This window comes from Nomascus leucogenys, chromosome 16, assembly GCF_006542625.1.
Source record: "Nomascus leucogenys isolate Asia chromosome 16, Asia_NLE_v1, whole genome shotgun sequence".
Classification (NCBI taxonomy): domain Eukaryota; kingdom Metazoa; phylum Chordata; class Mammalia; order Primates; family Hylobatidae; genus Nomascus; species Nomascus leucogenys.
The window spans coordinates 45,650,241-45,673,178 of record NC_044396.1 but is presented as its reverse complement, the minus strand read 5'-3'; the positions used below and the strand labels follow the sequence as shown (position 1 = coordinate 45,673,178).

At 39.1% G+C, this 22,938-nt stretch overlaps 1 protein-coding gene and 1 pseudogene across 2 annotated transcripts in view; both read left to right on the top strand.

The window, feature by feature from the left end:
- The window catches only part of IMPAD1 (inositol monophosphatase domain containing 1), a 31,409-nt gene extending 24,446 nt beyond the window's left edge, over positions 1 to 6,963 (top strand). The window contains exons 4-5 of the mRNA XM_003256002.4: positions 3,531 to 3,692; positions 5,792 to 6,963. Of these exons, the coding sequence (XP_003256050.1) occupies positions 3,531 to 3,692; positions 5,792 to 6,063 (434 nt within the window). The 3' untranslated portion in view covers positions 6,064 to 6,963. The remainder of the gene's footprint in view (positions 1 to 3,530; positions 3,693 to 5,791) is intronic.
- Positions 6,964 to 7,879: 916 nt separating this feature from the next.
- Positions 7,880 to 11,939, top strand: LOC101176709 (annotated as a pseudogene). Its single transcript, XR_179537.3, has one exon. The product of XR_179537.3 is annotated as a histone demethylase UTY-like (transcript).
- Positions 11,940 to 22,938: the final 10,999 nt, after the last annotated feature.

Here is a 22,938-nt window from a genome sequence, read left to right as displayed (position 1 = left end):
ATAAGGAGTTAGAGTATAGAACCCTTCCAGCGGGAACATGTTTTTCCAGGAAGGAACAGGCTTTCTCTCTCTTCTCTGTAAAATATTCTTATGATCTTAATGAATTTTATATGTTCAGTGTGGTTCAAACAATTACTGTTATTATTTTTAAGTTATATTTGTTCTTTTTGTTGCTTTTACTAATGCCTTTATTTATCCTTTTTTCTTTACATACTCATGCAGTCCTTTTCTTTAGACATTGTCTCATTGTCTCTTGGTTCACTACTATAAGCGTCAATGAAATTAGCATATTTCAGCCTTGACCATCATTGTATTTTAGACAGTTATATTTTTTTGATGTTTACTTTTCAACTCTGCTGTTCAGCTTGTCAGAGTTAAATGGTTTCCTTTAACTTTTATCAGCCAACTATGAGATAACCATTTATACACCTTTATTCTTTTACCTTATTCCCATCTTTGGTTTCACGTTAAATCCACAGTTAAATTTGTTCAATGGTAACTGACAATGCATTTGCTAAGAGTTTCTCAGTCACCCCTTGGTTGGATAAAGCTCGTCCTCTAATAGATTACCTCAGAAGAGCTAACTCATGGTATGATCTTCCCTGAGTACATGCTAACAACTTTGTCAATAGTCTTGATACTTAAAAGACTACTTGGCTAGTTATACAGTCTTTGGTTCACCCTGTATTAGTTTGCTCGGGCTGTCGTAACAAGTTACCACAAACTTGAAACAGAAAACTATTCTTTCAAAGTTTTGGAGGCCAGAAGTCTGGTATCATGGAGTCAGTAGGGCCATGCTTTCTCTGCAGGCTTGGAGGAAGTTTTCTCTTGCAGCTTCTGGTGGCTCCAGACGTTATTGGCATTCCTTAGTCAGTAGATGCATCACTCCAGCCAGTCTCTGCCTATCTTCACATGACAGTCTCCTTTCTGTCTCCTCTGCTTATAAGGACACCAGTCATTGGATTTAGGGCTCACCTTACTCCGCTATGACCTCAGCTGAGCTAATTGCATTTGCAAAGATCCTACTTCCAAATGAGTTCACAATCTGAAGGTTCCAAGTGGACATGAAGTTTGGTAGGACACTGTTCAACCCGCTGAACTTCAATGATATAACTATGATGTCTTTTAGAATTGGCATTCTGGGCAAATTTCCCAGGTACTCGGTATGTCTCTCAGTGTAGGTATTTAGGTCCTCTCCTAAATTTTTTATTTTTTAGAGACAAGATCTCACTCTGTTGCCCAGACTGGAGTGCAGTGGCATGATCATAGCTCACTGCAGCCTTGAACTCTTGGGCTCAACAAGTGATCTTCCGACCTTGGCCTCCCAGAGTGCTAGGATTATAGGCAGAAGCCACTGAGCCCAGACTAAGGTTCTCTTTTGTTTTTTAGGGACATTTTCTTGAATTGTAATTTTAAAGATTAGCTCTATCCCATTAATTTTTCTTTTTCAGGGACTCCTTATATATGTATGTTGACTCTTTTTTTTTTTTTTTTGAATGTGTCACTTTCTCCGTGGTCCCTTTTATCTGTTTACTTGTTTCACTTTCCTTTTTGCTTTTCTCATTGCTTGCCATACTTTTGGAGAAGTCTGTTGCCCTTTGTGTGTCCTGTGATTTAGTGCTAAGCCTGCAGTGATTTTGTTCTTTTCTTTTTTTTCAGTTTCTTTTCTGTGTTATATGAGCTCCCACTTTACATCTCGTTATTGTTTGCCCATCTTTTCTGAGTTGTTGGTCTTGTGTTTCATGGCATTTATTCAATATATTGTTGCTTATTATTTTTAATCATGTTAGAATATTGGTTTATGGTTTTTCTCTGCATTGTGGAAATTTGAGTATCCTGAAATGTTTTAATCTGTGTTCTTTATGTTTTCTTTTTATATTTTTCAGTGGAAATTGCAGTTTTATACTTCTTATCCCTGTTTGGGCCAGCTATTGTGAGATTGATGGAAGGTTGGTGGCAGGAAGGGAATTTGGATGATTCTCAGTTCAGGAGATTTCATTTCTGTTAGTGTGGGAAAGGCTTTATCTTCATTATCAGTATGGTTTTTGGTTTTCAGAGCTCTTCTTTCTTGTTTGATCTGACCTTGATTCAATAAAGCCCCTATCTTAATCTTTTCCTTCTCTTCAGCTCTAGTTGCTACCTTCCAAATCCCAAAAGATGTCTTACATCATCATCCCCTCCCTTGCCGCCACCAGGGTGTTCTCAAGACTACAATTCTGGTCCTGTATCTCCTCCCAGCTGCTTCTTGATGGTTTGTTGCCAAGTTTCAGGCCTGTTTCAGTACTTCCCATTTTAGATGGAACCTCTTCCTTCTAGGGAGAAATCCTGGCTGCTATTATCTGAGTCCTACAGCTACTGAGAGTTCTCTGACCTCTTAGCACCTCTGCGAAGCTCTTGCTATAATCCCCACACTAGGGTCAGCTCCAGCGCTTATCCTGCTGATCTTCGGTGTTTACCTCCCTACTTTCTCATAACGTTTGTGTTGATAGCTCTCTTCTGTCTCTTACTCTGTAGGTACAGAGCATGGGTATTTCTATTTGTTCTTCTTCTTGCTGTATATAGTTTTTAGAAGGAGGTATGAGAAGAGTCCAGGAGACTGCCATCATTCTTGGGGAACTCAGAAACCCAAACTCAGCTAATGTTTTTGATTTTTTTCTCTGCAGCCAGAAATAAGCTGGTGATGCAGCTGGTTTCATTACTAGCCATGGTGGACTATATCTTGCCCTGTAGTGAGTGACTGCTAAAACAACAATCTAATTGGGATAATTCTGAGTAAGTTTGTTCTCTTGTATAGTTTTATAGTCAGTGAAGAAAACTTCCAAACCAAGAAAATCAGCTGAAGCCATCTCTGACATCCCCTTTCCTTTTAAAAATTCTATTCTATTTTGAAATCTAAGGCTTTTTCTTTAATACTCTGATAAAGCGGATATGTAAACCTAACTCACCTCTTTTAACTGTTTTCTGTTTATAAAGTCACTTAGGAGATTGAGCTAATATGCAAATAATTGAAACCATGAGTATATGGAAGTGGAGGCAGTATAGGAGAAAATGCGTTTTAAAATTGGAGTTAGGGAAGTTACTTGTGCTTATGTTGCAGGTTGGGTTCTCCAGGAATCAGACTTGGAGCTGGAGATTAGCTTCAGGATGTTTATTAGGGAGTGCTCTTGGGATCACAACTGTGAAAGAGAGGGAAGGAAGTGGGATAGATGCAGGGAAAAGTGGAGTTGCAGTGTCATCCCAGTGGAGCATGGGAATCCTTAAGCCAAATATTTAATAGTCGTTGTCTTTGGCTATGCAAGATAACCTGACCTTTTTTAGTTTTGTCTTAATACATGTCTATTTTACAAATACATATATACTACTTTAGTACTCTGAAAAAAAATAAAGCTTTCTGTTTTGGGGAAAAATACAAATAGTTTTTTAGAAGAGAGTTATTTTGTCAGTCATACATGGCATTTTGGGTTCTGAAGAATATAACCTTTAGTTTTAAAGCTTCAGTGCCATTAATGGATATTATATTTGCTTTTCAGCTTGGGCAATGGTAGATGGTGGTTCAAATGTGAAAGCCCGCTCTTCCTACAATGAGAAGACCCCAAGGATCGTTGTGTCTCGTTCCCATTCAGGGATGGTCAAACAGGTCGCTCTTCAGACTTTTGGAAACCAGACTACAATTATCCCAGCTGGTGGGGCTGGTATGTTCCTCTTCCTGTGTGATCCCTGGAGAATGTTCCTGGCATGGTCAAGGCTATGTTAGGAGACTAATTTGCTTGTGCATGCTTGGGAAGAAAGTGAGGAGGAGTGGTGTACTTTCAAGGCAGGCTTGGTCTCCTGTTTGGTAACCTCGAGGGTGGGATTTTAGTCACTCTGCCCTTCTTATTAGAAAGAAGCAGTCTCACAACAGTGATTTCTCTTTCTTGAATACACAAAAGCATATTCCCATTAGATCTACCACTAATTGCTTTTTATGCAATCTGATTTCAAAATAATTGTCTTACTTAACTGTGGGAATATCAGGGAGAGGAAGAAAGATCAAGCACTTAAGATGCTTCATATGGCAGAAAGACGCCAGGAGTCATCATTAAGTATTATTAGAAAGGCTAATCCCTGAGTCACTTCTAACACCCCTGAACTCTTTAACCTGCGTGCCTGGGATGAGCAAGAGAGGCTAGTGCACACCCACCCTACTGTGTATTCTGTACTATTGTATTATAGTCAGCCTAGTTTTTCGGAAAATAAACCGATAATACAATTTCAAGCTTCGTGAGCCATATACAGTCTCTGTTGCATACTATTCTTTGATTTTCTTTAATGAACTTTTGAACATATTTTTTAAAAATTCTCATCTTAAGATCCCTGCAAGAACAGGCCATGACCTGGATTTAGCTTGAGGGGCTGTTTGTCAACTCCTGTTATGAGTACTGTCTAACATGTCAGAAATGTTTTAATTCAGGTTAATAGCAAATTATGGTCAGAAAACAAATGTGTTGGAAAACCTTCTCAGCACACATAAAGGGAGAAGTAATACTTCTTAACTTTTTTTTTTTTTTTTCTTTTTTTGAGATAGGGTCTCATTCTGTCTCCCAGGCTGGAGTGCAGTGGTGTGATCTAGGCTCACTGCAACCTCCGCCCCCTGGGCTCAGGTGATTTTCGTGCCTCAGCCTCCCGAGTAGCTGGGACTACAGGCATGCACCACCATGCCTGCCTAATTTTTTATTTTTAGTAGAGACGGGATTTTGCCACAGGCTGGTCTTGAGCTCGTGAGCTCAGGCAGTCTGCCTGCTGTGGCCTCCCAAAGTGCTAGGATTACAGGCGTGAGCCACCACACCTGGCCGATGCTTTTTAACTTTTATGCCTAATAATTTTAATTTTCTGTTCTGTATATCTGCTTTCTTTCATATGGCTTCATTATTTTCTTAGAGGCTGTCTGTTAGGTTGGTTAGGAAAAGTAATGTCCAGAATACCCAGCAGGGATGAGATGACTAGGTTCTAGACCCAGTTTCTTCTGCATTTGTTTTATTACTTTAATTTTTAAATTCTGCCTCATTACAAAAAGGCTTTAGAGTGGTAGTGTTACTGTTAGTTCTCTTTCACATCAGGCCTACTTAGATGTTTAGGTAAAACTTGTGTGTGTAATATGTCATTCCATAGAAAATGGCACATACTGAATGTGTCATTCCATAGAAAATAACCACAATGTAGATTTAAAATTTTTAAATTGTAGATATATATTTGGTTACATTTGAGACTAGCTTAATAAGTTACTTTGCAGGCCGGGTGTGGTGGCTCACGCCTGTAATCCCAACACTTTGGGAGGCCAAGGCAGGCGGATCACGAGGCCAGGAGTTCAAGACCCACATGATCAACATGGAGAAACCCCATCTCTACTAAAAAATACAAAGAAATTTAGCAGGGCGTGGTGGCACGCACCTGTAATCCCAGCTACTCAGGAGGCTGAGGCAGGAGAATCACTTGAACCCGAGAGGTGGAGGTTGCAGTGAGCCGAGATTGCGCTGTTGCACTCCAGCCTGGGCGACAGAGTGAGGCTCTGTCTCAATAAAAAAATAAAAAATAAGTTACTTTGCAATGTGTTTTTGTTCTGAGTTTAATGTTTATACTGTTACTTTAAATTTTTTTTAAATTTGAAATAATTTTAAACTTAAGCAGTTGCAGAGACTGCAGCAAGCTCCTGCACACCCCGTCCTGTTATTTTAACAGTATGCTTAATCAGAAAAGTATGCTACTTTCTTAAAATTTTTTGAATAATAACCTAAATTCTTTGTTTATCTTTTAGGTTATAAAGTTTTAGCACTTTTGGATGTGCCTGATAAGAGTCAAGAAAAAGCTGATTTATATATCCATGTGACATACATCAAAAAGTGGGATATATGTGCTGGTAATGCCATCTTAAAAGCCCTAGGGGGGCATATGACTACCCTGAGTGGTGAAGAAATCAGTTACACTGGTTCAGACGGCATTGAAGGGGGACTCCTTGCTAGCATCAGAATGAACCACCAGGCCCTGGTCAGAAAACTCCCAGATCTAGAAAAGACAGGACATAAATAAGCATAACTGATTACAGGGTACAGTTCTTCACAGCTGAAATGGTTAGCCTGAGATGCTGGAAGCTTCAAAGGATTGGTGGAGACTATGCATGGTTAAGGCCATCCCAAACTTTTTAAAGTATTTATGAAGCATCAGAGACTTATTTTCCCTGTAATAGGATGCAAGATCAGGGAAAATGGGTTGCTTTGTGTCTCAAGTATTGTCTTTATTTTTGAGACTATTTTCATACAGTTGTCATACACAAGGCGCATATATATATTTGTGAATTAAAATCTGTAGCTGAGTCTACATTGTTATGAGTCACCATTTTCACACAACATCATGAATCTTCACTGTTTGTTAGTACTTTCATATAGAATTTGGTTGAAGGAAAGATTGATTTTTGTGTAGATGTTTAATATAACTTTACAGCTATATTTCATTGAAAATAAAGTCATTGGGGATTTTTACCTCTAATTTGGATGGAAAGCACAAGAAACCACACATTCATTAATATGCAACAAATGTATTTATGTTACTGGATATTTCTATGGATTAAAATAGAAAAAGTTTAATTGATTTTTCCTTTGAAATTTTAATAACAGGTTCACCAGCTGGTAGAAAATAGCGATACATGATGGTTTGCATTGTAATAATTTCTGTATGTGTGTATGTTGTTTTGTTTTTATAAAGAAAAGTGTGTTTGTACCCATGAGTTCAGCATTTCTGCCATCTTGCTATTTTCATTTTCCCTATGGAAGATGCATGGTTGCATCCTTTTCCTTCTGACCAACGCTTAGTCTTTAACTTTGTAAGGTTCGGTTTAAGGTTTCAGGGTTAGCACTATAGTTTTGGTTCATTCTCTCATTAAGGATAAAATATGCTATAAGGCACTATAAGAATATAAATGATCCTATTACAGTTGAAAGTTACTTGACATTACATGAATTGAACTAGCTTTCATTATTTTCAGACACTTTGTTTTAGTATTTTTTTTTTAATTTGCCAGGTTTGTATATAGAAGATTCTCTCATTATCGAGAATGAGTATGGTTGCTTTTGCCATGGTTGTTTTTACTATTAATAAATGTATCTAGCCTAACCAAACTCTGAAAGTTTAGTAACTTTTGAGATTCTCTTAATTTCCCTTCAGATTAAAATAGAGAAGGTTGAAGGTACTTTTTGATGAAATTTTTTTCTAGTCTGGTTAGAAAAAAAAAGTTGTGACATATTCATTGTGTTACCGTAACTAGAACCTTGCTTTCTGAACTGTCTTTCATTGGGATGTATGGTTTCTCTCAATGTGAAATCTGGAAACTTCATGTAAACTATCCATGCCATTATTTCATGTGACTCCAGTGCCCTTGTATTCCATAACATACTGATAAAGGAGAGGCATTTCTCATGGTTTCTTTCTTTGCTAAATTTTTTAACCATAAAGCAGCTTTCCCTTTATTTTCCTATCTTGGAAGTAAAATTGACCAAAGAATGTACGTTCTAGCCTGGTGGAAGGTGCATACTTTAGGTTTGTATGTTACATTGTCCAAAGCCCTTTACTTTCTTATTAGTAAACTGAATCTAACATAACACAAATGTTTTCACCCAGTCTCTTGCAACTGGTCAAATTCGAGAAGATGGTGGGCCTCATTAGTAGGTCTTTTCAGTGAAAATTCATTCAAAGTTTTGGTAGTTGGAACACTTGATATTTAAATAAGACTTGAAAATTTTGAAAAGAGTATCAGAGACCTCATCTTTTTTACTTTGCAATAAGCTGAAGAAACTTTCTTTTTCAGGAGAGATGGCAAAGGTATATGCTGTTGCCAGAGTCCTGTGGTATAAGCATCTGTTTTTATTATAGCATGTCAAAGTTAGGGAAATTATTATAGTATGTCAAAGTTAGGGAAATGGGACTGGCAAGTAAAAAATGGAATTTAATTTCAATGTTATGTGGGAACTCTGATTTAATGGGAAGCAAACTAGTTCATATTAGCAGGAATTATTTTATTTTATTTTATTTTTTCGAGACAGAGTTTCACTCTTGTTGGCCAGGCTGGAGTGCAGTGGCGTGATCGCGGCTCACTGCAACCTCTGCCTCCCAGGTTCAAGCGATTCTCCTGCCTCAGCCTCCCTAGTAGCTGGGATTACAGGTGCTCGCCACCACTCCTGGCTAATTTTTTTGTATTTTTATTAGAGGCAGGGTTTCTCCATGTTGGTCAGGCTGGTCTCGAACTCCCGACCTCAGGTGATCTGCCCGCCTCGGCCTCCCAAAGTGATGATTTTATTTTTATTTTTAATTGTATTAATCTGCATGTAGATAATGACTTTGTGAAGGTTGTGTGTTGTGTGCAAAACTTAAGATATTGGTTGAGAGTTAAATACATTATTTTTATAATATGTTGGGTATAGTCTAGTTACTAATGATTTTTAAGTACTTTTATAAAAAGTTCGTTTTTAAAATTGTTTTTAAAAGCCAATATACATTGCAGAATTAGGAACAGTATTTATATTTATTTATACAAGACATTGTGCCAGAGCATACTAGTAAAACCTTCATGAATGAGTAATGTAATCTCCCAGAATTACATTAAAATTATTTCTAAAAAGTAGCAAAGTCATTACCTTTTACTTTTAATGATCCACACCGCACCAGCTCCTGGTCTTCTTCACTGTTGCCCTTATTTTGAGGCAATTTTTCCTTAAAATATGACTTGTATGCACCACATTTAGTAGAGGCAGTGACATCAATGATCTCAGTACCCATCAGCTGTCCCCCTCCTCTGCCCCTCTTCATCTCTTCTACCTTGTGACCATTTCCCTTACCGGTTCATGTTCTCCTGTATCTCTGCTTTTCTTTCTTAGCCAGGATACTTCCCTCACAACTCTCACTCTCAAATTCTTTTAGATACACATTTTTCTGGATACTGGCTGCTGAAATCTGAAGCTCTGGTAAAGTTCCTAGTACCAGAGATCAATCCTGGAGGAGGCCTAGTTAACTATTACATTACAAAGACTCCTCAGAAAGTAAAGGAAAATCACCTTCAAAACCACAAACCTTTACGTTGTCAAGTCTAATATGAGTGTTTTTACAAAGTATTTCTTTCTACCCATTGTTCAAGAATGTAAATGTAAAAAAAAAAATACAAGAGAGTTGGGTAGATGCGCATGCTTGACGAAACTTCCTTTACTGTTTTCCTACTTGTATCCCCAGTTCAGTTGAATTTACAAGGACCTACAAGATGGTCATGTTTGTCTTGGTATGTGCTACCCAGTTTTAGTGTTTCTTTTTTTATTTTAAATCAGTAATTATTCAGTTGATTGTTTATACTATATAATGAAGTAACAAAAACATTTTGGTTTGTGTGTTTTAAGTAACAGTTGTGCAAATTCCTCCTGTTTGTTAGGTGCTCCCTTTGAATATTTTGTGAACTGTGTCAGAGGGAGAGGGGTGGTGGCTAGGAAGAGGGTCAGAAAGAAGCTAGAGGGAAGTCGGGAAGGGTAACAGGGAGGATGCAAAGCAGACGTCTGCCCTGGTCACCCCAGGGTCAGGATATCTGTCCTTGTCTCATGTTGAATTAAAAAATTGGATCGCACTTAGGCTTTGAAGGTGGCAGCTATCTCTGATAGCTGAGCCTAAGTAAAGAAAGGTGGAGTGCCAATGCAGAAAGGAAAATATTCAGCTTTCCTCTCTTAGATCGCACTTTGAAGATGGCCTTCTGGAGACAATCTGATGGGTTAAAACAGGAACTGTTGGAATTATTCTGGCTGTAACTACCTATCGGCTATGTGTTGATTGATCCTAGAAAGAAAAAATAATTTTTCATTTTAGATCTTGATTGAATTTAAGATGTATTTATATGCCTACAAAAAGTCTGTCTTGTAACTGTTGTATAAAATAAACCTAATCTATGGTTTCATTTTTAATCTAAAAAAAGTTGTGCCTTAACAATAGGGCATTGTATGTTAATAAGGGAAAACAATCTTTTTAGTAGATGGGGAAAATAGGAACTTTTTGCCATTAAAACTTAAGTTCTTTTGACGTTTTTAATATTATAGTTGGGGGAGATTCATTAAAATTAAATTGAAATAAAATTATTTTTGCATAACCTAGCATTTACAACTAAAGTATGTTTTTTATAAGAACTGGCATCTTGATGTATATAGGTCTGAAATAATATTTCACCTTTTGATTTTTAATTTTAATAATATTAGGCCAGGATAGATCACATTTTTACAAATCTTAGTTTTAAATAAATTATTTCAGTGTGCTGTTAGTCCTCTACAGTCATTTTGGTTTAAAAAGTGACTATTTATTTATGGTAGCATATCAATAATTTATTAATGTTAAAAAATACTGTGTATGACATTACAAACCAGAACAGTTCCTGGGGGAGAGGATTCTAATTGATTGGCAGTTCTGAGAGGGCAAGAAGAATGGAACTTTATACTTCAAAAGGAGGTTTTGGTTTTACCAGGTACTGCTTATGTAAATTGTTTATTTTTATTTTATCAAAGCCTGGCAGGTATATGCATTCCATTTACCATTGGCAAAGCTTTATTTATTTTTAAGGTTGGATGTTGAATTAATTTTGTGGGAAAATGAGATTTGTAAGTAGTTTTCTTTCTAGATAAGATAACAAACTTTCAGAAGTTAAGGATGATGAACAATATTGAAATGACTTGTTATATATTGTGTTTGTAAGGGTTCCCTTAACTATCATAATTAACAATTTGTGGAAACTGAAAAAGCATAAACTGTGTTATTTGATTAGTAATATGTTCCCTTAAAATTCATTTTGAGGTGTATGTTATACACATAGTAAATTTTTGTTCAGGAATGACTTGCTCATTCTGTGTTTTTAAAAATAGGAAATAAGGCATAGTGAGTCATCATTACATCAATTAACCAAAAAATATTTCATCCCCTCCGTCACTGAAATTATCTCCTTTAGCCACCTTTCTTATTCTCGTGTTAGGAGGGCACATTTATGGACTTCTAATTTCCATGTGCTGTATTGTCCACTACCGGCAGTAGCCAAAGCTAGCTGTTTCAGTCCCACAGAAGAGACGGTGCTCTGCCATGATGACAGGGCACTGCTAGGGCTGGTTTTTCTTGTTTTTCCCTTTTGGCAGTGTGGACTTCAGAAACTAGATGTATATGCATAGGGGCTTGAGTTTACACTAAAACTAGGAAATTGAGTTTTCAATCTATGTTCTTGCCTCTTCATACTTTATTTTTTTGTCATCTGCCTTATACTGGGCTAACAATGAGATAAAATAAAAATACCTTTGAATACTCTTTTCCCTTTCATGTATTTAAAGCCACAGAGGAACTAGACCATTAGCTGTTGCTGTCTCATGCTTAGACACCAGTTTACTTAGCATGTTATGACCTTCCTCACCCATACTACCAAATTTAAATGGGTTCCGAGTTCACCCTCTGAAAGGAAGTAAACTCTTCTCTCCCCATGGTTTTAGAGCAGTTTTTACCTGCAAGCACCATCTCTATATGTGCGTTTACTAGATTATACAGTTCTTGAGAGGGATTGCATCTTGGTATTTTTGTATTTCCACCTCAACTCCAGCACCTAGCCCAGTCTCTTGCACAAATGTGTGTTGAACTAAATTGAATAAAGGATTATTAGCATTAGCATGTTTCGTGCCTTGGTTGTATAAGCTGGTTGTTTGTTTTGTTACCTTTGCAAATATTTATGATTATCACCCCCCCACATACTAAATTGTTTTTAAAAGTTTTGCCTTTCCTTCAGATAGTACCCCAGGCAATTTGCTGTAGATAATGTGATTGCTTCCAATGACATAATTATCCCAAACTCTCTGCCCTGGATATACTTTGCCAAACGAAATTTGAATTCTCTGAATAAATTGGTCATGTCTAAAAGAGATGGTGTGCTGCATCTCCTTTTTTGCGCGCGCCCCCCCCCCACCTTTTTTTTTTCATTGTGGTAAAACGCACATAAAAGTTTACCATTTTAACCATTTTTAAGTATACAGTTCAGTGGCATTCAGTACATTTACAGTGTTATGCAACCACCTGGAACCATTTCCAGAACCTATTCATCATTTCTAAACAAACTATACTCATTAAATAGTAACTCTTCATTCTCCACCATCCTTACCAGCCACTGCCAAAATCCCTGTGCCCACCCCTGAGCCAACTCCTAGTAACTCTTCAGCTTTCTGTCTCTATGAGTTCATCTGATTTTGAACTCTTAAGTCATCTGTTTGAGAATGGATGTACATGACATACATATTATAAAACTTGAATCCTTTCTTAGATTTTTAAAAAGTAAGATGGAGGATAAAAAGAACAAAAGAAGAAAGGAAAAAATTGTAGAAAGGCGGTAATGTTATTGAACATAAAGGTTTTGGTCTAGGTCTGGTTGTTTGCTTCACAGAAAGCCAATCACTGAGACAATGAGTATTGCCAAGGAAGAAAGGCTTTATTTATTTGGGTGATGTTAAGTCAGGGAATTGGGAGATAAGTCTTAAATCTCTCAAATCTGTCTCTCACTGAACCCCCCAAATTCCTGACTAAAGTTACAGGTTTATGTAGCAGAGAAGGAAAACAGGAGGGGTGAGGAAATGGAGTGGGTCAACAGGCAGCAAGTGGTTGAATGAGTGGTCTGGCATCTCATTAGATGGATGGGATGATAGGGTAAGATTCAGTTCCTTGCTGTTAATACTATCTGGGAGGCCTGAAGGAACTCAGATAAGACAAATGTAAGTTTCAAGCTTTAAGCCCAGGAGGGTCAATTGCTATGTTGACTGAAAAAAATCCCATAAACATCAGTTCTGTTGTTAGTTGGGCCAGTTTCACTAATAAAGCATGATGAAAAGGCTACACAGGCTTTTGTTCTTAAGTTTTGTAGGTGTTAGGCATCATCTAGCCTCTGTAAAATTTTTCAAGTTTCTTCTGAGGATCAATAAAGCAAGCTTCAAAATAGCAAGACCTCTCATTCCATCACTGGCAAACTGTTTATCTCTTTAAGTCCATTGAGAGCAACTTTTTATTACCCACAACATTAATTTCTTCAGCTATAGTTCTTAAGTATAAATTGACATTCTTTCCAATGTTGCATGACTGAAATTTTGCACATTAAATTTCCTAAGGACTTCTTGGAAAAAGTATTTATTGACTGCGGGTTAGTACTTCCCCATTGACAAAGCTGCATGTAAAGATGGCTGGGTTGGGGAGACTGTGGGCTTGCTCTGAACGCTGGTGAATTCTGCCCCAGCCTCTGTTGTCTAGGGGGCCAGTGTTCTGGAATTCACTACCACTCCTTCCATATACTTCCAAGAACACTCTCCAGGCTACAATTGCATATAGAGGCAGAAAATACCTCAATATTACAAGAAGTTCATGACTTCTTGATGCTTTTTAGAGACCTAAGTAATATTTTACTGTCTATGAGTCCATTGGAGTGTTGGGTTTATATTTTTAAAATATTGTAATTGCCTCACGCCTATAATCCCAGCACTTTGGGAGGCTGAGGCTGGTGGATCGCCTGAGGTCAGAAATTTGAGACCAGCATGGCCAACGTGCTGAAACCCCGTCTCTACTAAAACTGCAAAAATTAGCTGGGCATGGTGGCAGGCACGTGTAATCCCAGCTACTCAGGAGGCTGAGGTAGGAAAATTGCTTGAACCTGGGAGGCAGAGGTTGCAGTGAGCTGAGATCGTGCCACTGCACTCCAGCCTGGGTGACAGAGCAAGACTCCATCTCAATATGTGTATGTGTATATATATATATATATATATATATATATATATATATGTGTGTGTATATATATATATATATATATGTGTGTATATATATATATATATATATATATGTGTGTATATATATATATATATATATATATTTAAGAGTCTAGCTTGTGTTGGAACACCTTTGTTCATGGATTACATAAAAACAAGTAGTACCTAAAAGAGTGGTAAAAAGCAGAAAAGAGTACAGTGGATATTTGATAATTACTTGAGGAAGATGAATGTGTCCACATAAAAGGGTGGGGAATTGGATTATGTGCATCTGAGGATGGTTAGATAATTTGTATGATATTTTTACATTTCTTATGTCAACCTTACTTACAGCCCATGGAGGGGAAGGCGAATATTCCCATATTAGAGATGGTCTTCATACTGGCCAATAGTGACTTCCCAAACTGCCTAGTGGGTTTCCTGTCTGGCTGTCTGGCTTGAACTTTGCTGTGGCTAATTAATGCTTTATGGGAACTATTTTTCCCCCTTTGATTTCAGTGACCTTGTTTTCTTCTGGTTATCCTCCTGCCTCTTCAACTATTCTTTTCAGTTTCTTTACTGTGTCCTCTGCTACAATTCACACTTCAGTGTTTGTGTTTTCAAAGTTTCCATTTTTGGGTCTCCATTCATCATATTCTCCCAGAGCAATTTTCAAATACCGCCTATGTACTGATGACCACAGATTTATACATCCCTGCTTTAAATTTATCCTACACTTCAGACCGATATTTTCAAATGCATATCTTTAATTGACTATACTGCATGCTTCTCAAATTCAGTATGTTCAAATCTAAAGTAATTATGTTGCAGTACACAACCTCTGGTAGTCTCCTTAGCTAAAGACAATAGTGTCCAAAAACCCTTCCAAACTAGGAAATTTAGAGATATGTTCATCACCTTTCTCTAATTGTCTGTGTCTATTTTCACCCCATCTTTAAGAACTTATACTCACCAATGTCTCTTGAAACTGTTTCTTTTTCCATTTGCCATTGAACAATTTTAGATTCTATCATTAAATTGGTTTAGAATATTTAAAAATAATTGAGGGGGTAGAACTGAAAGTAATTTTTTTTTCCAAGTAAGTTTTCTTCCTGTTTTTTTGTTTTTGTTGAGACAAGGTCTCACTTTGTCACGTAGGCTGGAATGGAGTGGCGCGATCTTGGCTCACTGCAACCTCTGCCTCCCAGGTTGAAGCAATTCTCCTGACTCAGCCTCTCGAGTGCACACAGGCATGCACCACCATGCCTGGTTAATTTTTGTATTTTTAGTAGACGCAGGGCTTCGCCATGTTGGCCAGGGTGGTCTCGAACTCCTGGGCTCAGGTGATCTACCTGCCTCCCAAAGTGCTGGGATTACAGGCATGAGCCACTGTACCTGGCCATCTTCCTAACTTAAAACAATGCATGTTCAAAAAGAAAATGAGTAAAATACAGATAAGTGCAATGCAAAAAATAAAAACCACCCTAATCCCCCTATCCAAAGAAAACTGATTCACATTTTTATTGTTTTTTTGTCTATATTTTCCTATGGAAATATAAATTGCGTTGTGTATTTCAATAATAATAGAAATATGTTTTTTCTCTGCTTTTTAAACTTAGCAATATAACTTTGATTTCTTATGTCAGTAGATATTCATTATAGCATAAATTATAAAACATATTCAACTATACAGATGTGTATGATTTACTTAATGTATCCTCTTTTGTACAATTAGGTTATTTCCCATTTTAGCTATTACAAATAACATTACAATGATCACCCCTGGGATTACTTCCTTAAACTACTTCTATATAAAATAATACACACGTTTAAAGGATTGAAGCGGTGGAAACATTCTGATAAAATCAGTAATATATGTTTATCATAGAATTATACATCAGCCAAAATTGCAGAACCCCACCCAGACAAACACTACATAATGGCTGCAAGTTCTAGAGCTCCCTAAGACCACTCTTAGCTTCAACTTATTAGAAGGATTTATAGAACTCAGTAAAACTATTATATGGTAATTATTTATTAAAGCAAAAGGATAAAGATTAAGATCAACAATGGGAAAAGGGTCATAGGGCAGAGTCCATAAGAGTTCTAGATATAAGCTTCTAATTGTCCTCTCCCAGTGGAGTCATGCAGACAACACTTACTTCTGTCATCAACTCTATGTAGCAACATGCATGGAGTATTGCCACCTTGGGAGTGTAACTACCAGACAGGTTTATTTTGCCCACTCCCCAGATAAAGCCAATTTATCTAGACTGGGGCATTGCAATAGAGAAAGAGTTTAATACATGTAGAGCTTGTGTAAGGCTAAGTGGAAGATCAACGCTTTATTATGACTCAAATTAGCCTCCCTGAAAATTCAGAGACTAGGGTTTTTCAAGAATAGTTTCATGGGCAAGGGTCTAAGGAATGAGTGCTGCTGATTGGTTGGGGATGCAACCAATAGGGATGTGAAAATCAATCCTTGTGCATTGAGTCCGCTTCTGGACAGGGGCCACCAGAGGAGTTGTTGGTCTGGGTGGGGCCATCTGGTCATCAGAAATGCAAAAGCCTGAAAAGACATCTCAAAAGGCCAGTAATCTTCAGTCCTACAATAGTGATGTTATTTATAGGAGAAATTAGGGAGTTGGAAATCTTGTGACCTCCAGAATAACAGATGGTAATCATGTAACTACTATCTGTTGCAGAATTCAAGCCTCCCTCCCCCTCCTAACCTGGTGGCCTTTTATTAGTTTTACAAAGGCAGTTAATTTTTGGAAAGGGCTATTATTTAAACTACAAACTAAATTTATCCAAAAGTTAGCTTGGCCCATGCCCAGGAATGGCCAAGGACAGTTTGGAGGTTAAAGGCAAGATGGAGTTGGTTAAAGCAGATCTCTTTCACTGTTACAATTTTTTCACTGTTACAATTTTTGCAAAGTTTGTTTCAGGATGCTCACTCATGCCCTGGTGTCCAGGGTTTTTACTGGGATGGATTACTTAAGGATGATCGATAGGCCACATTACTGACTTTAGTCTCCAGCTCTTTAAGAGGTCAGGTTGATACCATGTGAACCAAAGTCCCTGCCATAAATCATGTTGTTAGCCTAGACTATCTAGTGTGGCTCACAGCCCCCAGGTAAACACATGCTGTCCTATCAGGGAGGGTATTTCAAGGATTAGAGGTTACTTCCTAGAAGTTAGTCAAGAGCCAAATATTCCTGGTCAAGGTTAATCCTTTACTGCATACTGGTGTATGTCCTTCTAACCTAGATTTCTTTGTATGTCTATATACATATCGATGCAGGATTTTTGCTCCTTAGTTCAGCTAAATCCAGGTTCTTGTCTCACAATGAGGAAAAATTAGGCACATGGACCCATTGAAGGGTGAGGAGGGTGGAATTTATTAAGCAAAAGAAAAGCTCTCAGCAGAGAGGGGTTCTTCAAGCAGGTTTCCCTGTCACAATTCAATACCAGGGCTACCATACACAAGTTTAAGAGGCCAGCCCCCTTCCCTGCATATGGCATGAATTCCTGGTTGCTCCACCCCATTCCCCTAGTGCCTGTGGGCCTCCAGTCTGCTGTGGGCCTGCCCAGGCAAGCCCCCTGTGCAGGTAAACACTTGTGGGGAGGGTCAGAGATTCTCCAGGAACCCTTCCCTATCTGCCTAGGCCTTTGTCTGCCTGCTGCCTCTTATCAATATGTTTCCCATTCCATTTATATTGTATTCTATTTGCTTAGTCTCTGTTTCTAGAAATGCTCAACTGAATTTTTAAAAATAATTGTTGAATAGGATTCTATCATATAAGTGTGATATGGTTTGGCTCTGTCCCCACCCAAATCTTATCTTTAATTGTAGTTCCCATAATTCCCACATGTTGTGGGAGGGGCCCAGTGGGAGATACTTGAATCATGGGAGCAGTTTCCCCCATACTGTTTTTGTGGTAGTGCATGAGATCTGATGGTTTTATAAGGGGAAACTCCTTTGGCTTGATTCTCATTTTCTTGTCTGCCACCATGGAAGATGTGCCTTTTGCCTTTGCTATAATTGTAAGGCATCCCCAGCCACATGGAACTGTAAGTCCATTAAACCTTTTTTTTTTTTTTTTTTTTTTATAAATTACTTAGTCTTGGGTATGTCTTTAGATCAGCAGTGTGAGAACAGACTAATACAGTAAGTTGAGACCAGTAGAATGGGGTGCTGCTGTAAAGATACCTGAAAATGTGGAAGCGACTTTGGAACTGGGTAACAGTCAGAGGTTGGGACAGTTTGGAGGGCTCAGAATTAAAAAAGGAAAATGTGGGAAAGTTTGGAACTTCCTAGAGACTTGTTGAATGGCTTTGACCAAAATGCTGATAATGATATGGACAATAAGGTCCAGGATGAGGTCATCTCAGATGGTGATGAGGAACTTTTTGGGAACTGGAGTAAAGGTGACTCTTGCTATGTTTTAGCAAAGAGACTGGTGGCATTTTGCCCCTGCCATAGAGATTTGTGGAGCTTTGAACTTGAGAAAGGTGGTTTAAGGTAGCTGGTGAAAGAAATTTCTAAGCAGCAAAGCATTCAAGAAGTGATTTGGGTGGTGTTAAAAGCATTCAGTTTTAAAAGGAAAACAGCATAAAAGTTCAGAAAACTTATAGCCTGATGGGATAGAAAAAAATTTTTTTTATGAGGAGAAATTCAAGACAGCTGCAGAAATTTGCGTACGTAAGAGGAGCCAACTGTTAATCACCAAGACAATAGGGAAAATGTCTTCAGGGTATGTTAGAGATCTTTGCAGCAGCTCCTCTCATCACAGGTCCAGAGGCCTAGGAGGAAAAAATGGTTTATGGGCTCAGGGTCCCTGTGCTCTGTGCAATCTAGGGAGTTGGTGCCCTGCCTCCCAGCTGCTCTAGCCATGGCAAAAAGGGGCCAAGGTACAGCTCAGTTTATGGCTTCAGAGGGTGCAAGACTCAAGCCTTGGCAACTTCCACGTGGTGTTGAGCCTGCCGGTGCTCAACAAGAATTGAGGTTTGGGAACCTGTGCCTAGATTTCAGAGGATGTATGGAAACGCCTGGATGTCCAGGCAGAAGTTTGCTGCAGGGGCAGGGCCCTCATGGAGAACCTCTGCTAGGGCAGTGCAGAAGGGAAATGTGAGGTTGAAGCCCCGATACAAAGTCCTCACTGGGGCACTGCCTAGTGGAGCTGTGAGAAGAGGGCCACTGTCCTCCAGACCCCAGAATGGTAGATCCACCGACAGCTTGCACTGTGCACCTGGAAAAGTCGCAGACACTCAGTGACAGCTTGTGAAATCAGCTGAAAGGGAGGCTGTATCCTGCAAAGCCACAGGGACAGAGCTGCCCAAGACCATGGGAACCCACCTCTTGCATCAGCATGAACTGAATGTGAGACACGGAGTCAAAGGAGATCATATTGGAGCTTTAAAATTTGACTGCCCTGTTGGATTTCAGACTCACATGGGGCCTGTAGCCCCTTTGTGTTGGTCAATTTCTCCCATTTGGAACAGCTGTATTTACCCAATACCTGTACTCCCATTGTATCTAGGAAGTAACTAACTTGCTTTTGATTTTACAGGCTCATAGGCAGAAGGGACTTGCCTTGTTTCAGATGAGACTTTGGACTGTGGACTTTGAGTTAATGCTGAAATGAGTTAAGACTTTGGGGGACTGTTGGGAAGGCATGATTGAATTTGAAATATGAGGACATGAGGCTGGGTGCAGTGGCTCATGCCTGTAATCCCAACATTTTGGGAGGCAGAGGTGGGTGGATCAGCGGAGGTCAGGAGTTCAAGGCCAGCCTGGTCAATATGGTGAAACCCCATCTCTACTAAAAATACAAAAAATTAGCTGGGCGTGGTGGCGCACACCTGTAATCCAAGCTACTTGGGAGGCTGAGGCAGGAGAATCACTTGGATCCAGGAGGCAGAGGTTGCAGTGAGCCAAGATTGTACCACTGCACTCCAGTGGCAGTCCAGTGACACTCCAGTGCACTCCAGTGGCTCTGGGTGACAAAGCAAGACCCTGTCTCAAACATTTTTTTTTCTTATTATGAACTTTATTTTCCTGACTTTTTGCATGTGTAGTTCCTTTCGATTTCAAGAAGTCAGCATCTTGAGAAATGAAAAATTATTTCAACAAAATTTTAAATTTGTTTAAGAGGTGCATATTCTCCAGAGCAGTGGTCCTCAACCTTTTTGGCATGAGGGACCAGTGTCATGAAAAACAATTTTTCCACAGACTAAGGCAGGAAGGGGATGGTTTCGGAATGATTCAATCACATTACATTTATTGTGCACTTTATTTCTATTATTATTACATTGTAATATATAATGAAATAATTATATAACTCACCATAATGTAGAATCAGTGGGAGCCCTGAGCTTGTTTTACTGCAACTAGATGGTTCCATCTGGGAGGTGACGGGAGACAATGTTAGATCATCAGGCATTAGATTCTCATGAGGAGCGTGAAACCTAGATCCCTCGCATATGCAGTTCACAATAGGGTTTGCACTCCTATGAGAATCTAATGCTGCTACTGATCTTACAGAAGGTGGAGCTCAGGCAGTAATGCAAGCAATGGGGAGTGGCTGTAGATAACAGATGAAGCTTTGCTTCACCCGTGGCTCACCTCCTGCTGTGCAGCCCAGTGCCTAATGGGCCATTGATTGATGTTGGTCCATGGCCTAGGGGTTTGGGACACCTGCTCCAGAGGACATAATATTTACTAACTTATTTTTAAGCATTTTGTTGAATATCCATCTTTTATCACTTGGTTATTACAAAACATCAGAAAATGAAGAGAAAGTAAAGCATGATCTACAAATATAGTTTATTTACTATTTTTTCCTTTAAAACCAAGAATAATTTATAATGAATGAAATTTGATGGTCAATGTCTTGAGAATTCATATGCACTTTAAGATTAAACATAGGTAGTCTAATCAAAATGTCAGGATTCCTGTAATGCTCATAATTTAAACTGCTTAGTTATTGGAGTATAAAAAAATTTAAACTCTAGACTTTAGTTTTCTGAAAATGAACATTTTCTATTTATATAATTTGCATGAACTTGAGTCATATATTGAATTTAAAAGCGATTTATATGGTAATAAAAGCAGAATAACAGTCAAGTTACAGCATGAGCTCTTTCATTTGTGAAGGCAATTAAAAATGTTTCCAACCAGAAAAGAATAAATTTATTTTTGCACAGAAAAGGTTTTTATCTTTAGTTCATTCAGAGACAATGTTTACTGACTCCAACAATTTCTTAGTTATTGAAGTCGGGGGGGGGGGAATTCTTCTCTGGGTATGTGAAGAGCACTCCAGGTCTACTTCTTGGGAAAAAAATTCTGGTTTAAGCAGAGAAAGAGATGAACAAAGCCTGGGATGCACTAGATCCACAAAAAAAGTGTTTAGGGCAAATATTAACACAAATATTATGGTAAAATTTGGCAAAAAAAAGCAAGACATACTGTTTTGAAAAAACCTTCAAGCTGTTCTCCACTGCTCTTACACCACAGCAATCAACACAGAAGACTTATATGACCTTGTGTAGAAAAAAACTCTATGTTTTTTCTCTACCCTCACAGCATAACAATCATCAACATAGAAGACTTCCGTAACCAAATGTGTGGGGTTCTTTTTTTCCCCAGACACCAAGTAGTGGACACAGACTGGGTGTCCTCTAATTCAGTTCTGACAGTATTTGCCCAGAGACAGTGTCAGAACTCACAGATTGAGGGCTCAGTCCCTAACTGCTCCTCCCCACACACCAGTCTTAATTCTGAGCCTCCAGAACTTCTGACTGACGAGCTTCAAGTTGGGGTCCCCATGTTACTGGTGGTGGAGCCATACAGGTCTGCAGCAACCTCAGTTCTTGCCTCCTCAGGAGAAAGAATTTGACCAAGGGGCATAAGGCAGAGAATGAGAGACTGAGGCAAGTTTTAGAGCAGGAGTGAAAGTTTATTAAAAAGCTTTAGAGTAGGAACAAAAGGCAGTAAAGAACACTTGGAAAAGGACCAAGTGGGTGACTTGAGAGATCAAGTGCATTGTTTGACCTTTGGTCTTATATGTTGGCAGGCTTCCAGGGTGTTGCATCCCTTTCCCACGATTCTTCCCTGGGTGTGAGCTTTCCACACGCACAATGGCCTGCCAGCACCTGGGAGGGGCTGCAGGCGCAGTGTGTTTACTGGAGTTGTATGCCTGCTCACTTGAGGTGTTTCTCCTTACCAATCTAGCATTCGTAGAGGAAAGTCATAGAGCAGCGAAACTCCACCATTTTGCCTCTTGGTGCACATGCTTGAGCCCACTTGCCCAACTCCTGAGATTTTATCAGGAAGCTGATCACCAGTTTCAGATGTTTCTGTCTATTGGGAGACTGTCTTTCCTTGACACTGTCTGCAACTGATTTTATTATTTATTTTATTTATTATTTTAGAGAGACAGCTTAACAATTGCCTGGCCCTCATCAGATGGGTGCCTGACACCCCTGGTGTGTGTGTCGCAGGGAGAGGGAGCCCTCTCCTGCCCTGCTGATGCCTGTCTAGCTACCCAGTAACAACCCTTCTTTGGGTTTGATTAACTTGTTGAAGCAGCTCACAGAACTCAGGGAAACACTTATGTTTACTGGTTTATTATAAAGGATATTGAAAAGGATACAGATGAAGAGATCCAGAGGGCAAGGTATGGGGGAAGGAATGCAAAGCTTCCATGTCCTCCCCAGGGCACCACCCTCCAGGAACTTCCACATGTTCAGCTATGGAAGCTCACTAAACCCTGTCCTCTTGGGTTTTTATGGAAGCTTCATGATGTCAGCATTCCTTTCCCAAGAGTATAGGATAGGGCTGGGCATGGTGGCTCATGCCTATAATCCCAGCACTTTGGGAGGCTGAGGTGGCCAGATCACCTGAGGTCAAGAGATCAAGACGAGCCTGGCCAACATGGCAAAACCCTGTCTCTACTAAAAAATACAAAAATTAGCTGGGCATGATGGCAACACCTGTAATCCCAGCTACTCAGGGGGCTGAGGCAGGGAGAATTGCTTGAACCCAGGAGCCAGAGGTTGCAGTGAGCCGAGATTGTGCCACCACACTGCAGCCTGAGCGACAGAGCAAGTCTTCCATGGGAGAATCTCAGGAGCCACA